Raw genomic sequence first — 18,440 nt, forward strand, 5'->3', positions numbered from 1 at the left:
TCAGGTTTCCGCAGCTGGCATTGTGTTTGTTACAGGTTTCCTACCTGAAAAAGGCGCAGCGAGACCCGGAAACCTGCAACAAGCATAGTGTATCTAGATTTTCAGAAAGCTTTCGACAGTGGGCTTTTGATCTCCTTTCTAAAATATCCCCACCCCCTCTTGTGAACATCAAGGTTCTAGCAGGGCTAGCAAGGATCGTCAACTCACCTTCCCAAGCTCCATTTCTGTAGAGCAGGCTAAAATGAATTCAGACTTAAGTCAAACAGTACTTGGGTACGTGTATTTCATTAAAGTCAGTTTTAAAAGTTATGCTCTCACTCCAGTGAACTAACCTACAAATTAATATGTGCTAAGTTGGCATAGAGGAGCATTTCTAAAAGAACATTCAAAACAGAATTAGGATGTGTTCTACTAATGTGTGCTATTAGTGCATTTCACTCCAGATTAGATGGAAAACCAATCTCTGTTCATCCTTTCACAGTCTGCTTCACGAAAGACCTTTTCTATACTAAGCTTCCCATTAAACTACAGTGGTACCTCGGTTTACGAGTGCACCGGTTTGCGAGTGTTTTGCAAGACGAGCAAAACATTTGCAAAATCGGTGCCTCGGAAACGCCACGATCCGACCCCCCCGCCATGATTGGGCACCCCCCCCCCGACACGATCCGACCCCCCCCCCGACACAATTGGGCACCCCCCCACCGCTTCTTACCCTCATCTGGGCACTCTTGAAGATCAGCCCTCGTCTGCTGGGCCTTGAGCATCTGAGCATGCTCAAGGCCTGCGAGTTCACGTTCGAGGAGTCCGATCTTCTAGAGTGCCCAGATGAGGGTAAGAAGCGGCGTGGGGGGTGCCCAATTATGTCGAGGGGGATGTTGGATCGTGTCGGGGGGGGGGTGCCCAGTCGTGTCGGGGGGGGGTCAGATTGTGGCGGGGGGGTGCCCAATCGTGGCGGGGGGGTCGGATCGTGGCGGGGGGGGGGTGCCGGTTCGAGGCAGGGGGGGTGCCAGATCGCAGGGGGGGCCTTCGAGGGGGGCAATGCCTGTTCTCGGGGGGGGGGGGGATGCATCAAAGCGAGTTTCCATTATTTCCTATGGGGAAATTCACTTTGATAAACGAGCATTTTGGATTACGAGCATGCTCCTGGAACGGATTATACTCGTAATCCAAGGTACTACTGTATTTCCGGTGGCTTAGAATTTAAATATCATGCTGATTATCCTAATGAAAGCTCCTTCCGAACCACTTCTCTCCTGTTCTCTCAAGCTTCTCACTTGGAAAGTTTTGTCCCTCTTAGCTCTCACATAGCTAGAGGGGTCAGTGTGCTTCAAGCATTTGTTTTGTATCCACCTTACACACTGTTCTACCATGACAGAGTTGTCCTTTGTTCTCATTCCAAATTCTTCTAAGAACATAAGAATAGCCATACTGGGTCAGAGTAGCCCTGTATCCTGTTTCCACATCTCAGCAAGTCTGTTGTCTTGCCTGTTTTCTTCCCAAAGCCACACTCTCATCCTGAAGAAGCAGCACTTCACACGTTGGACTGAAAGCGTGCTTTGGCTTATCTGGATCGTACTAAACCACATATAAAATCCTCCCTCCTTCAGACTTATAGATTAGGTGTTCCTGTTACCAAACATGCCATATTGACTTGGTTGACAGATTGTATCTCCTTTTCATAGTCTCAGGCTACACTGACACTTTGAGGACGTGTCGCAGCTCATAATGTATGTGCCATGGCTGCTTCAGTAGCTCATCTTTGCTCAGCACTTGTACAGCTGGCATTTGTACAGTTCTTTATGCTCCTGTATTGATAACATACCTGTTCTCGGCACAAGGTCACTTGAACATGAAAACCATCTTTATTTCTTTGCTAATTGATCTTGCTTGCTGTCTGTCTTCTGGCTGATGATTGGAGGGATTCGATCTTTTCTGTTACAGCTCCCCAAATTTGGAACTCTCTTCCTCTCAATATAAGAGAAGAAAAATTACCTACTAAATTTAAAGGCCTACTAAAAAGCTGGCTGTTTAAGGACGCCTTTAACTGACCCTTTTCATAATTACATTATCTCATTCCCAGGAATTAATCTGGACAAGGAACACTGTTAAGTAGAAATTAAGTGGGTACCGTTCCCCAACCTTTTGGTTCCTTACCCTTCCTTTTTATTTATTTTCGAATTGTATTTAATCCATTTTTCCCCCTCCTCTTCATCAGTGTTTTTACGTCATAATTGTCTTTAATGTCCTGTTTGTTGGAAATTTTTTATTTTTTCTATTTTTAATTTTGTAAATCGCATTGGATTTGGATACTGTGATTATATTAAATATTTTAAATAAATTTGAAACTATACAGTGTGTGAGACTTTTTTTTTCCTGTGTTTTGTAGGACACCTGTGGGCAGAGGAAGAGCCTGGCTTCGTCTGGCATTAATGCAGAAGAAACTTTCAGAATACATGAAAGCTCTGATTAACAGAAAGGATCTCCTTAGGTGAGTGTTCACTCTGGTTTCTTATCTCTTTAGCTCTTATGCTCATTTTTTTTTTTTTCCTGTAGTGAGAATGATATGTCCACCCTGGTATAGCACGTTCTATCTCTGGTCCCTTGGGTGTGTTCAGTGGAAAAGTGAGAGACACCGTGGTTTGATACAATAGTATAACCATCCCCTGCCTGCCTCCCAACAACTTAAAAATTAAGTATTATAGGGAGGGGAGAGTGGATCCTCAAGCCAAATCAACTGAAGACATATATACAGCCCACCATAACTTTTGTCAGAAAACTGTGGTAGTCAGCATCAATGCTCTCGGCCACCGACATCATTTCTGAAATGAGCACGATTCCTTGTGTTGCGGCAGTTTTCCAATGGGTTGTGACAGTCTCACACTCACTTTGATAGTTACACAGGTGATTCTGTTCAGCTGTCTGTTCTGGCTGGGGCATGCTGTAAATTTGGTTTGTCACTGGAGATACGGAGGATACTTCTTCCAGCTAGTGAGATGGCTATGTGACGTGGAGAGGGCAAATATAAAGAGGAAGGGCAGTAAAAGGTTGCATGTAAGGCTATGTCACGCTCATGGTGGATGGGTAAAATTAATTAGCAGGTCCTGGAAGAGGGAGTAACTGATCCACATGGAAGCTGATATTGTGTACCAATAGTATAACACATATATATGAAATAATAATAATACTAACTTTATTTTTCTATACCGCCATAGTCAGTCGACTTCTAGGCGGTTCACATCAAGAGAAGGCTGGACATCAGCGAATTACAAATGCATGAGGGGAAAGTTACAGGAGAAAAGGGTTGTAGGGGAGGGAAAGTAAGGGGGGGGGGTAGGCAGGCCCTACTTGGTCTGCCACACAATAACAATACAGCCATTGCCCAAGGGAACTAAACCTTGTGCTATCTTGTTTTTCAGTGGGGTTTTTAATGTTCTCATTAAAAAATAAGAGCTATTAATTGCGGAGGGGGAGAGAGATTTATGCGATAGCTACATAAAACACTCGCACGTATTTAGTTTATCTCGTATAATGCAGTCAATATTATGGCAATATACTAACGAGCTGTTCTGAGTTGTCTTGCTTGTATCTGGCATTGTTATGTGGCCATAAACATGTGGAAATATTAAAATAATTACCATATTGGTCAGACCAAAGGTCCATGGAACCCAGTGCCCTGTTTTCATCAGTGGCCAATCCAGGTCACAAGTATTTGGCTGGGTCCAAAAAAAGTAGATTCTGTGCTGCTTATCCAGGGAATAAGCTGTGGCTTTCCCCAAGTCTCTCTGGTTTATTAAGTTCTTTAGCAGTACTCCAGTATTTGCAAATACTGGCATCCAGGATTACTGGTGTATTCTTTCCTTGTTCCCCCTCCCTCCTTTTGAAAATAAAACCTCCCCTCACTCTTCACCCCAGATACGTGTTTATTTGTACTTCTTTTATCCATAAGAAAAAATGAGTTGCAACTCTGCTTTCTGGTTTTTTGCAGTGAATTTTATGAAGCTAACGCCCTTATGATGGAAGAGGAAGGTGCTATAATTGCTGGCTTATTAGTTGGACTCAATGTCATTGATGCAAATTTCTGCATGAAGGGAGAAGACTTAGATTCCCAGGTATTGTGTGATACGGAGTGCTCAGTTCAAGGAATACAGAAGGAAAAAACTACTCTTAGTCATTTTATTTGCTTGTTTTTAAATAATAATTCATCCTCATTTATTGGAGGTTAATATTCATGGCAGCTTCCACTGCTTACAAAACAGATAGTAGAGGGAATACCAACGTGTGTTCATATAGGTTTGTTAAACCTGACACGGGCCATGTTTCGGCCAAAGGTCTGCCTCGAGTCCAACAATATCTGAAATAAGTGATTATACTAGAGTGAAAAATGTTGAAATGTACCACAAACCTAATACCAAATTGTTAGCTGCAAAATTCAGTAGAATCCCAGTTTAGCTTCCGGTTAATTATAGAATAACCCTTAAAATCCTCTTACATTTAAATACATCTATTCCATACTCCTGCATTCCTGGATCATCTTTTGATTTCATATGTAAACTAAACTAAACCTTAAGTTTGTATACTGCATCATCTCTATAAAGATAGAGCTCGACACGGTTTACAGGTAATTCAATAAATGAGGGAAGGACATAATAAGAAATAAGAGGTTATGAAGAGGATAGCTAGCTTTACATTTTAAATAGATAGCTTTACATTTTGGAGAAAAGCCAGGTTTTCAGATGCTTTCGGAATAATTGGAATGAGCCTAGGTTCCGCAATATGATTGGATATATACTGGATGTACCATCCAGAACTGTGTGTCTACTCAACAATGTCTCTTGGTTATTCCTTCATGTTACCACAATAAAAATCATATTCTCAGTAACTGTCCCTACACTATGGAACACTTTTTCTGATTCACCTCTGGGTAAAAACTTCCACTGATAAGTTCAGAACTTCACTCAAAACTTTCTTGATTTCTGATGGTTTCAATATATCAATATAACACCATAACATTAGTTAGCACATGAGGCATTGCCGCACAATGATTAGTGTGGGGTTAGCCCATGAGCCCTTACCACTTAAAATATAGGTAGTGGTAAGGGCTCATGCACTTAGATTTTTAATGGCCACATACTGTTGCATATTAATTCTGGAAATAGGAAAATGGGCCTATTTCTAGCTGTAGCAAAAGTGTGCTTGGAGGCGGAGCACGGTAAAGGCTCACTAAGGTCGTTTTTGCCCCAGCTTTAGGAAAAGGGTCCCATAATGTGCATTTTTTTGGGTGAGGCAAGATGGCAATAGTGCATAGAAGGGTAGAGTAAAGGAGTTGCAATATGTTTGCATATTTTATAAAATATATATGTACAAATGTACAGTGGTACATAAACAGATTTTTATCTTTTCTGGAGCAGATGGAAATTTGTGTGTCAGCTGTTTGCTTTGAGAACCTGTTCTGGGTCCCTATTTTACAAAAACACATAGGCACCTATGTTGTTGTCTTTATGAAATACATACACCAAAAATCTCTCTCTTAAATTGAATAAATATATTCAGTGTTGCTTCCTTTTCCCATACGCTCATAGATATGAAGCTCTGTAAGGAATAAACCCCATCTCGGAGCTTACCATTCAGTCATTGCATATGGTAACATCTAATTATTAATTTTTATTCTTTTTTATGTATTAGTATAACTTATTAGAACTTTTAAATTATTTTTGCTTCACTAGTGGTTTGAATGCAGCAAAATAGCAAGCCAAGTAACTAGGCATGGATAAGCCATTTATCTTTACTGTGACTTTGGGATTCTCATAAGTTCTAATAAGTTATACTAATACATAAAAAAGAATAAAAATTAATAATTAGATGTTACCATATGCAGTGACTGAATGGTAAGCTCCGAAATGGGGTTTATTCCTTACAGAGCTTCATATCTCTGAGTGTATAGGAAAAGGAAGCAACACTGAAGACATTTATTCAATTTAAGAGAGAGATTTTTGGTGTATGTGTATACTAGATATTTTTTTTTTCTCTCACCATTGTCTTGTTTAATACACTGCTTTTCTGAGTTGACTGAGCCTTTATGAAACAGGCTTCTTTTTAGACTTCTCATTTAGTGGGTAATTTATATTAAGACACTTAACTGTTGTGGTGAAACAGCAGCTGTACCACAGAATATCAATCTTAGTACAGTGGTACCTCGGAATCCGAACACCCCAGAACTCGAACAACTTGGAATCCAAACTTTTTTTGTAGTAAATTTTGTCTCCGAACGCCCTGCACATTGTATGTGTGAGTTTGTGCCCCAGAATCCGAACTCTGCTTTGGAATCCGAACACCCTGCATATTGTATGTGTGTGTTTGTGCCCCAGAATTTAAATGCTGCTTTGGAGTATTTGTTAATATTTTACCTTAAAATCCAGTGTATTTCCTGTTAAAATTTGAGTTTGTGGGACCCAGGAACGGATTAATCCAGTTTCTATTATTTTCAATGGGAAAAATTGTCTTGGAACTCAAACGCTTTCGAACTCGAACGGGATTCTAGAACGGATTAAGTTCGGATTCCAAGGTATCACTGTATTTAGAAATATAATGATGTCACAGATCACATGCCATGAGGTAAAAGGAAATGCATCCATTAATGTCCTCTGGGGGTTTTTCACAGCCTTAGGATTAGAGCCTGGCAAAACCAGAATTTTTGCTTTCTGTTAAAACCAAGTCTGCAACCAAAACTGGCCACTTGGGTTAAGTAGAAATCAAAACTATAAACAAAAAATGCCCTCCTCCCTCTCCAAGAAACCAGTAGGCCCTCCCTGAGCCTACCTTAGGAAGCTATGGTGGTTTAGTGATCTCTTCAAGGGCAGAGGTTTGTTCCTGCCCCTTGTGCTGCTCCTAATGGAAATGACTGGAGAGGGGAGATATGATAGTCATTTAAATACCTACATAATATAAATTTGCATGAGTCGAGTCTCTTTCATTTGAAAGGAAACTCTGCAATGAGAGGACATAGGATGAAGTTAAGAGGTGATAGGCTCTGGAGTAATCTGAGAAAATACTTTTTTTACACAAAGGGTGGTAGAGGCATGGAACAGTCTCCCGGAAGAGGTGGTGGAGACAGAGACTGTGTCTGAATTCAAGAGGGCCTGGGATAGGCACGTGGGATCTCTCAGAGAGAGAAAAAGATAATGGTTACTATGGATGGGCAGACTAGATGGGCAATTTGGCCTTTATCTGCTGTCATGTTTCTGTGACTGCCAAGACTGCTTTAGGAGGTCTTGACAGCCATTTTGTAGTTGGAGCCAGCATATGCAGGAACCTCTACTTAGGATCTGTAGAATATTATTTTTTTGTTTTCTTTGCACCTCTATCCTTCATCCCTCGGTAGTTATTTTAAGGTGAAGTACTGTGTGAAATTCCTGAATCCTAGGCTCTGTGCAACTGCTGGCGATTATCCTGTGGTGGCAGCTGGAAGAGCTAACCAGAAAATTTCTGTCTTATTTTTGATTGCAGGTTGGAGTAATAGATTTCTCAATGTATCTGAAGGATGGAAGCATCAGTAAGTGCAATGAAGGGTAAGTACAAACAGAAAATTCTTCCTGACTTTGCTCTTCTGTGTAGCCACGGTATAGCACACACTTTCAGGAGCGCTGCAGAGTATTCCTGCGTGTTCTCAGTCACTGTATGGCTTATATTGCCTGTAATTTTAGGCTTGTTACAATATATCAGTTGACTTTGCTTGTGTAAGAGGGTGTGCAAACAGGTCTGGAAGAAGTCTGTTCTTCAGTATCTCTGGGCCCAGTATTCAGAAGGGTTTAACTGGGGAGGAGAAGCTGGGTGAGGGTTATTCAGTGGCACTTAACCTGACAATGCCACTGAATATATCCTCTGTCTGCCAGGGCACTGTTTAGGGCAGGCAATGCCAAGGTGGAACTGGATTTTTTTTTTTTTCTTTTTTCTTTTTAAGAATACACTGCACCCTTTTTTGAACTCTCTGGAGTCATGAAGTAATTACTATATAAACTTATGTATAAATCAATAAAGGATATGAGAGAAAAAGCATAAAACTGCATTGACCTGTACTGTATATGAGAAGAAGTGTAAAGCCTATTAAAGATAAAATGCCTCTCTTATTTTTACTGCCAGAGCTATTCCATAGAGGAATCCATCATGAGTGTAGAACCTGTTAAAGATGGATCACGTCTTATACCCATCATTAACAGCAATACTTATCACAACAGCAAGATACTACTTAAAGGGAAGAGCAGGGGTGTAGAACCTATTAAGTTTGGATCACCTCATCTACTCATAATCTCGTGGGACATTTACCTTCAACTTTTGTGGCAACACTATTTTTAACTAAAGGGATCCACTATGTATGTAGAACCCAGGGCTGTGGAGTCGGTAGATAAATGTTCCGACTCCAACTCCTCAGTTTTTTGTACTTCAGACTCCGACTCCAGGTACCCGAAATTTCCTCTGACTCCACAGCACTGGTTAATTTTCAGATCGTTAAAATGGAATGTCAAGTTGAGAGAAATGAGCATTTTCGACACCACCTTCTTTTTGCTTTTAATCAAGGTTCTAAGGCCGCAGAAGCTGCTAGCAACATTTGTGCTGTGTATATAGTGGATGCTATAGCTGAAAGAATCGTTCGTGATTGGTATGCCAAGTTCAAAAATGGAGTCGGTAGATAAATGTTCCGACTCCGACTCCAGGTACCCGAAATTTCCTCCGACTCCGACTCCACAGCCCTGGTAGAACCTTTAAAATTGGTTCACCTTTACTTCTGTTGTTCTACACTCCAGAATGTCTCCATGGCCAGGGACAATGCCATGGTGTTTCCGAGCACCCTGGAGAACAGCACACACTTCCACAGGGAGGGAGATGAGGGGGTGCATACTACTCAATATGAGCTCTCCCCCGAGTCTAAATTCTTTTCTTTTGGATTCCTCAGACATCCATCTGATCCATCTCCTCGTCTACCTATGACCTTGACTTTAATGTTCATGATTGCCTTGTGAAACTTACATGGCTCCACATACATTCTTATGATTGTATTCTTACGATCCTGCTCCTACACTGTTAACACAAATGGCACCACGTCCTCTCATTGGAAACCGATTTGCAGAGTCCCTCAGGGATCACCTCTATCCCCTATTCTCTTCAACATCTATATGTCTTCCCTGAAACTCTTCCATCTATCCTCCCTTGAAACACTCTACACATATGCTGATGACATCCTTGTCCTTCTCGAGACAGACTCGAACCTCACCAACCTCTCTGAGAACATAACGAAACTCCAATCCTAATCCCTCACAGTACAAATGAAACTGAATGAGTCCAAAACGAAACTACTCTGGCTCGGCCCAAAATTATAATAATAATAACAACTTTATTTTGTATACCGCCATACCCAGGGAGTTCTAGGCGGTTCACATCAATTAATCTAAGTTACAAACAGTGAAGTCATTGAAGTTAACAGGTAGGAATGTACAATGAGAAGGTCATATACAACAGGAATATACAAGAATGTACAATAGGAAGGTCATATAAGGGAATACAGGAATGTATAGTAAGAAGGTCAATATACAGGAAAATATCATTGAAGTTAACAGGTTAGGAGAGTACAATAAGAAGGAGTAGGTAGAGATAACAGCTACTCATCCTCATTTCACTGCCTTCTGGCGCCACACTGCAGCTTGAGTTCTCAAGCAAAGTTCTAGGCATCATTATTGACTCTTCTCTTTCCTTCAACGACCATCTTAACTCCTTGGTTAAGTCATGCTTTTTTAGCCTCCACATGTTGAGGAAAGTGAGATCCTGCTTCCACCAACAACACTTTGCCGTCCTTGTACAATCTATCATCCTCTCCAGACTATACTACTGTAACTCCATCTATTTAAGTCTAACCAAAAAAAGTCTTCAAAGACTCCAGCTGATTCAGAACACTGCAGCCAAGCTGATCTTCTTAAAAAGCAAATTTTATCATGTTTCCCCACTTCTGTCCAAACTTCACTGGCTTCCAGTAATTTCCATTTTAAATGTACCTGCCTAGCTTTTAAGATCATACACGGCATCCTCCCTCCCCTAATTCCACTATTTTGGAATTCCTTGAGTCCTGATACCACCAGATCCACCCATAAACTTAAACTATCCTCGCTAAAAGGTATCCTCTATGCGGGAAAATTAGGGAAATCTCTCTTCTACAGAATCACTGAGCTTTGGAATAACTTTACTGCCCCCACTACAGAATCTAGGCTCCTTCCAACTATTCCGAAAGCATCTGAAAACTAGGCTATTTACAAAAATGTAATGCTCTCTTCCCCCCTATATTCACCCTCCAACCCCATTATGCTGTTCCTTCTTTACATTAAGCTCTTGTAAACCATGCAGAGCTCTATAATTATGGAGAGGATGCAGTATACAAACTTAAGGTTTAGTTTATTTTATACATTCAACATGTTTTTCCCTTGCCATGGGCAAGTTCACCCACGTTCTTCCCAGAACCAAGCAGATTCTTCAGCCACAGAACGTCTACCACTGTACCATCAATGCTGATAACCTTGTCAATTAGACCCAGAAGGCATTGACTTGCTTTCTTGAGGGTTTCCATGCTTCCTTCAGACTATTTCACCCTATGGACCACCTGTTGAACTAAAAAAAAAAAAATTATATACATTCCTTCCACTTCAAGCTCAGACTTCTACTCCAACCATTTCTTTATTCTAAAGAACTTGGAGAACTGGGAGTGGCTGTAGGGGAGGAGGAGGCCACATAAACATCTTATTATTGTTGATCTTCTTTCTTTTCAGGCTAACCTGTTTTCATTTATGTCTAGCTTTATATTTGCTACATCTTTTACAGGCCTCTGCCTATCCATTTATGGATACAAGCACTTCTTATCGAGGGCACTGTATTACCTATCCAGTATTGCTGATATCAAAGTTTTGGATTGAGGTGTTCCTCTATTAAAATTCTCATCTCCTCATATATAAACTCTAATTCCAGAGCGGTAATACTTTTATATCCCGCTCAACCCCTTGAAATATACCTGGTATTTGCGTTTTTTTGGTACTCTCTATGGAGTAAAGAAAAACAAACCAAATGGCATCTTGTACCCAATTGCCTTAACAGCAGCTCGAGCCTTCTACCCCTGTAATGAGTTATTTTTACTCATTAGACTCAAGTTCCATTGTTTACTATCATTATATCTGTACGACCTCCTTCATACATTAGGACCTACCATATGCGCAATAAATACTATGCTCCTCTTATTTATTTATTTATTTAATTCGATTTCTATCCCGTCCTCCCAGTAGCTCAGAATGGGTTACAAGCAAACATTCACAGTGGTGTACAGTACAAAGACTATACAGCAACAAGTATAGGTTAGGAATGGAGAAGTGAGTGCAGGAGGAAGGGGGAATTTAAGGGGGCGATGGGGGTTGATTGCTGTTGGAATTTTAGTTGAAGAGGGTCTTTACAGCTTACTCAAAGTTCCAGTGACTTCTCTTTTGGATTCTGGTTTATGTAGTACACTTCTCCCTTCGTATTCGCGGGGGATGCGGGCAGACCATAGGCGCGAATAACTTTTTTAATGTTGTTCGTGGTTGTTCGTTCCGTTTTTATTATTGGAACCGCGAATAACTTTTCTACAGCGATTTCAGGGCAGGCAGACAAGCAGCAATTTCAGGGCAGGCATGCTTGGAAGAAGCCTTTCTCTCTATGGATGCTGGAAAGCAGCGTTTTTTTCTGCACACTGGGAAGCATGGAAGCAGCGAATTTGTGGGAGAAAGTTTATTGCTTACCATTAACTCTGAAAATCACTGCTTATAAACTTTTTTATCCCAGGACAAGCAGGCAGCATATTCTTTACGCATGGGTGACGTCACCGACAGAGCCCCGGTACGGACCTTTTTAACTAGAAAGTTCTAGTTGGCCGCACCGCGCGTGCGCGAGTGCCTTCCCGCCCGACGGAGGAGTGCGTGGTCCCCAGTTTCTTCGTTTCCGCGGAGCGAAGAAGACGCGTGTTTTTTCAACGACCGTTGAAATCTTCCCTTTTGCCTTCCCGCTCGCGAATTTTCCTGTTATTTTACTTTCTTACCTTCGGGTTCCTTTTTTCTTTTCATTTGCAAAAAAAAAAAAAATTTTACTTTCTTTTTCGAACCAGCCCCGGCGGGGCCTGTTGCCACTATACAGGCCTCCGGGTTTGATTTTGCGGAGGCCGTATTTCCATTCATGCCCCCGCAGCCAGGGTTTAAGAAGTGCCAGCGGTGTGCACGCCCGATCTCCCTCACTGACCCACACAATTGGTGCTTGCAGTGTTTGGGTCCTGAGCATCGGGCGGACTCCTGCACCCGCTGTGCCACTCTTAAAAAACGAACACTTAAAAATCGCCAGATCCAGCAGAACATCCTATTCGGCACCGGGTCTGCGATGGAATCCATGGCGTCGGCGGCGGTACCATCAAAATCGACTCCCACCACTTCGACGCCGCCCGATCCAACATCGGCGCCGCTGGCGCCAGGTAAGCCGGCTAAGAAGCCTTCCTCTTCCCTCGAGCGCCCCCCAGCCACAGTGGCGGCACCGTCTTTACCGGCTTCACGCCGACCCCGGAAACGCTCCGCCCCGATATCGGTGAGTGCCTCGTCATCGGCCTCCTCATCGCCGGGGCGTGGAGCGGCACCTATGGAACCGAAACAAAAGAAAGCGGTTCCGGTGCCACCCCTGGATGACCGCATCGCGGCCATCCTCCAGAAGCAATTACAGGAACAGCTGCAGCATCAACTCCAGCACCTGTTACCCACTATCCTGGCACCGCTCCTTCCGGTACCAGACCAGCCCGAGCCCCGCACCGAACAACCGGTATCCACCCCATCGATGCCACTTAATACCTCCATGCCGATTCTCTCGGCTGAACAGCTCCGTGCCCATCCTGTAGTTCCCTCACATACCACTACAGATCTACCTCGGGACCGGGCAGGGCACCGTTCTTCCCGGGACCGGGACCGACACCGATCGTCCTCTCCCGGTACCGTTTCGGTACGCTCGGGCAAGTCTCTATCTAAGACCCACCATACCGAGCCTTCCACCCCGGTTTCTCGGCATGTACAACCGGAGGTCCGGGACCCGGACTTATGGGAAGAATCCCTTCCTGGTACCGAGGAGGATGTCTCCTCATCGGACGAGGAACCCTCAGTGCCTGATACCATTTCCAAACCTGAGCAATCCTCATTCTCCAAGTTCCTCAGGGAGATGTCAGCGGCTTTATCGCTCCCTCTAGAGTCGGACTCCAAAAAATCCCAAGCCTTTCTGGAGGCCTTGGATTTTGAACAACCACCTAAGGAGTTCCTCAAGTTACCCGTGCATGACATACTACGGGAAACCTTTTATAAAAACTGGGAGAATCCCCTCACAGTCCCCGGGGCCCCCCGTAAGTTAGATAGCCTTTACCGGGTTATCCCTATCCCGGGGTTTGACAAACCTCAATTGCCCCATGACTCTCTCCTTGTTGAGTCCACCTTGAAGAAGACTCAGGGCGCCAGTGTTTATGCCTCCACCCCTCCTGGCAGAGAGGGCAAAACTATGGACAAGTTTGGCAAAAGGCTCTACCAGAATGCCATGCTGGCCAACAGGGCGAACAATTACACCTTCCACTTTTCATTTTACATGAAACACCTGGTCCAACAGCTGTCCGCCCTTCAAAAATATATTCCAGAGAGAAAGGTTCCATTTTTCCAGCAACAAATTTCCAGTCTCCTTCAACTGAGGAAATTTATGGTACGCTCTATCTACGATTCTTTTGAGCTGACCTCTCGTGCCTCTGCCATTGCTGTTGCCATGCGCCGCCTGGCTTGGCTAAGAGTATCTGATTTGGACATCAACCACCAGGACCGTCTAGCCAACGCTCCCTGTCTTGGGGATGAACTTTTTGGGGAGTCTCTGGATTCAACCACCCAGAAACTCTCGGCCCATGAGACCAGATGGGACACCCTGGTTAATCCCAAGAAAAAAGCTCCACCTGCTCGACCTTACCGGCCACAGTCCTCATACCAACGCAGGTTCTCAGCCAGGCCGCTCAATCCGCCTTCACAACAACCTAGGCGTCCCCGTCAGCAACACCACACCCAGGCTCGGTCTCAATCCAACCAACCTGCCAAGCCTCTTCCACCTTCCAAGCCCTCTCAGCCCTTTTGACTCTTCTCTCCAGGGTATAGCCAGTCTCCCGCCTTCATTGCCTCTTCCTCAACCAATCGGAGGCCGTCTCCACATCTTTCTCAGCCGTTGGGAGGTCATCACATCGGACCAGTGGGTCCTCAACATCATTTGCCACGGCTACTCTCTCAACTTCCAGACTCTTCCACCAGACAGTCTGCTTCTCACTCCTCCCAAACCCCCCTCCTCCTGAGGGAGGTCCAATCCCTCCTTCTCCTCAATGCCATCGAAGAAGTGCCTCTGGCCCAAAGGGGTCAGGGTTTCTACTCCCGCTACTTCCTGGTTCCCAAGAAGACAGGAGACCTTCGTCCCATCCTCGATCTCAGGGACCTCAACAAGTGTCTGGTCAAGGAGAAGTTCAGAATGCTCTCCCTTGCCACGCTGTACCCTCTTCTCTCTCAACACGACTGGCTATGTTCCCTGGACCTCAAAGAGGCCTACACTCACATCCCAATCAATCCGACTTCACGTCGCTACCTGCGGTTTCAGATACAGCACCGTCACTATCAGTACAAAGTGCTTCCTTTTGGCCTTGCTTCATCGCCCAGGGTGTTCACCAAGTGCCTTATTGTGGTGGCGGCCTTCCTCAGTTCTCACAACCTCCAGGTGTTCCCCTACTTGGACGATTGGTTGGTGAAAGTACCTACATCACCACTTGTGCTTCAAGCCACTCATCACACCATCTCTCTCCTCCATCTCCTGGGGTTCGAGATCAACTACCCCAAGTCGCATCTACTTCCTACGCAGCGACTTCAGTTCATTGGAGCAGTTCTCGACACCACACTAATGAGGGCGTTTCTCCCCTCCGATCGTCAACGGAACCTGCTCCACCTCTGTCGTCAGGTGCTCCTTCATCACTCCATTCCTGCCCGACAGATGATGGTCCTTCTGGGCCACATGGCCTCGACAGTACATGTGCTTCCCCTGGCACGACTCCACCTCAGGACACCCCAATGGACTCTTGCCAACCAATGGTCACAGACCACGGATCTTCTTTCTCATCCCATATCTGTGACATCGTCTCTTCAGCGATCTCTTCAATGGTGGTTGAGCTCCTCAAATCTTTCCAGGGGTCTACTCTTTCATCTGCCCCCTCACTCCATGATCATTACCACGGATGCCTCCCCCTATGCGTGGGGAGCTCACCTCGGAGATCTACGCACCCAGGGACTCTGGACCCCCCAGGAGCGTCAACATCACATCAATTTCCTGGAACTCAGAGCCATGTTCTATGCTCTCAAGGCCTTCCAGCACCTTCTCTGCCCTCAGGTTCTTCTCCTGTGCACAGACAATCAAGTCGCCATGTACTACATAAACAAGCAAGGCGGCACCGGATCTCGCCTCCTCTGTCAGGAGGCCCTCCGCATCTGGACCTGGGCCACGGCCCGCAACCTCTTCCTCAAGGCTGTCTATATCCAGGGCGAACAGAACTCCCTGGCCGACAATCTCAGCCGCATCCTTCAACCTCACGAGTGGACTCTGGACCCTTCAACACTCCACTCCATCTTTGCTCGCTGGGGCACTCCGCAGGTGGACCTCTTTGCAGCACCTCACAACCATCAGCTGCCCCAGTTCTGTTCCAGACTCTTCTCTCCTCATCATCTGACCCCAGATGCATTCCTGCTCGACTGGACGGATCGGTTCCTCTATGCCTTTCCTCCACTACCTCTGATGTTGCGGACGTTATCCAAACTCCGCAGGGACAGGGCCACCATGATTCTCATCGCTCCTCGGTGGCCTCGCCAACACTGGTTCTCCCTCCTTCTTCAGCTCAGCTCCAGGGAGCCCATTCCTCTTCCTGTGTTTCCTACTCTACTTACGCAGCAACGTCAATCTCTACTGCATCCCAATCTGTCCTCGCTCCACCTGACAGCTTGGTTTCTCTCGGGCTGACCTCTCCAGAAAATCTATCTCAGCCTGTCCGTCGCATTTTGGACGCCTCCAGGAAACCGACCACCCTCCAATGTTACCATCAGAAGTGGACCCGGTTCTCCTCTTGGGTTCGACGGCATCATCACGATCCCACCTCATTGGCTCTCGCTATCCGACGCTGGCCTCAAGTCTACCTCAATCAGAGTCCACCTCAGTGCCATCACGGCGTTTCATCTACCTATCCTCGGAAAACCTCTGACGGCTCATCCACTGGTTTCCCGTTTCATGAGAGGCCTCTTCAATGTCAAACCACCTCTGAAGCCTCCTCCTGTCGTCTGGGACCTGAATGTGGTTTTATCAGCCCTCATGAAACCTCCTTTTGAGCCTCTTGCCACAACTTCGCTCAAACTTCTAACCTGGAAGGTGCTTTTCCTCATTGCCATCACCTCTGCCAGGAGGGTTAGTGAGCTGCATGCACTGGTCGCCGATCCACCATTCACTGTTTTTCACCATGACAAGGTGGTTCTGCGTACCCATCCTAAATTCCTTCCCAAGGTGGTCTCGGCTTTTCACCTCAACCAGTCCATTGTGTTGCCTGTCTTTTTCCCTAAGCCCCATTCTCATCCTGGGGAACAGGCGTTGCACACGCTGGACTGTAAGCGTGCCCTTGCATACTACCTTGACCGTACCAGGGCTCACCGCTCGTCCCCTCAGCTCTTTCTGACCTTCGATCCTAACCATCTGGGTCGTCCTGTCTCTAAACGGACGCTTTCCAACTGGCTGGCTGCCTGTATTGCGTTCTGTTATGCTCGGGCCGGTCTATCACTGGAAGGAGCTGTCACGGCCCACAGGGTTAGAGCTATGGCTGCTTCTGTGGCTTTCCTCCGTTCCACGCCCATCGAGGAAATCTGCAAGGCTGCCACTTGGTCCTCAGTTCACACGTTCACTACTCACTACTGTCTGGATGCCTTCTCCAGACGGGATGGGCACTTAATTTATTTTCCTAATGGCCAACCATCCCCCCTCCCTCTCTGTTAGCTTGGAGGTCACCCATGCGTAAAGAATATGCTGCCTGCTTGTCCTGGGATAAAGCACAGTTACTTACCGTAACAGGTGTTAACCAGGGACAGCAGGCATATATTCTTACGTCCCTCCCTCCTCCCCGAGTTGGCTTCTTAGCTGGCTTATCCTAACTGGGGACCACGCACTCCTCCGTCGGGCGGGAAGGCACTCGCGCACGCGCGGTGCGGCCAACTAGAACTTTCTAGTTAAAAAGGTCCGTACCGGGGCTCCGTCGGTGACGTCACCCATGCATAAAGAATATCTGCCTGCTGTCCCTGGATAACACCTGTTACGGTAAGTAACTGTGCTTTATCGGTTCAGTACGGTACAGTAAAAGGAAAAAGTACTTTAATGATGATGTAATTTTTGAGGGTGGAGTCAGCGGCTGAAAAATCACGAATCAGCGAATCTGCAGATACGGAAACCGCGGATACAGAGGGAGAAGTGTACTATGTTTTATGACCACACTACGTATTTTCTAGTTCTTCCACTGAATCATCCAATCACATACATCAAATAGTATGTGTCTTCACTTGCTTACTCTATCTGTATTTCTATAAGACACACAGAATGCTTTTCTTACCAAGTTTCTTCTTCTTTTCCTACTGGTCTAGTGGATTTTCTGTTCCACTGCCAATCTTTTTATCTTCTACTTTTGTTGTATTCCTCATACCATCATGTTTTATCCAATTCGGATAACCTAAATTGTCTCTTTATTAACCTCTGGTTGCACAATTGTTTCTCACATTCTTTTGCTATCTAGCCATTGGTGACCCTAACTTAGGGCCTCTTCTACTAAACCACGCTAGCGGTTTTAGCGCAGAGAGCTGCACTGGATGGCCCACGCTGCTCCTAACGCTTATAGGAACTCAATGAGCGTCGGGAGTAGTGCGGCTCCCTGCGTTAAAACTGCTAGCGCAGTTTAGTAGAAGAGGGGGGTTAGTTTCTCGCTTCTAGACAAAGTCCTAAGAAACAATTCTAACTCGCAGGACCATATGCCTGTTTCCATCCTAGTTTTCCTGAGCCTCTGATTTTCTGTTTCATATCATCTTTACTTGGGAAAACTTGGCTCAGAGGTAAAGTCCTGAAATTTGTTACAAAAGTACAAGGCTCAAATTCCAGGTCACTCCTAGTAAGTACATATATTTTCTTTTCATCCATAAGGACTTTAACTTTACTATCTGATCCCTTTCTCCTTTCATACCTACTTCTAGAAGCCATCTGGTCTTTCCGGAATTAGCTTCCTTTGGTGTACAGTTTCTTCTTTATATAATTCTCTACCAATCGCATCCAGGTTC

General features: G+C 45.0%; 1 protein-coding gene across 7 annotated transcripts in view; it reads left to right on the forward strand.

Moving 5' to 3' along the window:
- The window catches only part of RUFY3 (RUN and FYVE domain containing 3), a 222,601-nt gene that overhangs the window by 125,141 nt on the left and 79,020 nt on the right, over positions 1-18,440 (forward strand). For all 7 annotated transcript variants that reach the window (XM_033960982.1, XM_033960998.1, XM_033961008.1 and 4 more), the window contains 3 exons: positions 2,387-2,488; positions 3,986-4,109; positions 7,504-7,565. In XM_033960982.1, coding sequence (XP_033816873.1) covers positions 2,387-2,488; positions 3,986-4,109; positions 7,504-7,565 — 288 coding nt within the window. The remainder of the gene's footprint in view (positions 1-2,386; positions 2,489-3,985; positions 4,110-7,503; positions 7,566-18,440) is intronic.

The sequence above is a fragment of the Geotrypetes seraphini genome, chromosome 1 (assembly GCF_902459505.1).
Source record: "Geotrypetes seraphini chromosome 1, aGeoSer1.1, whole genome shotgun sequence".
Lineage (NCBI taxonomy): Eukaryota > Metazoa > Chordata > Amphibia > Gymnophiona > Dermophiidae > Geotrypetes > Geotrypetes seraphini.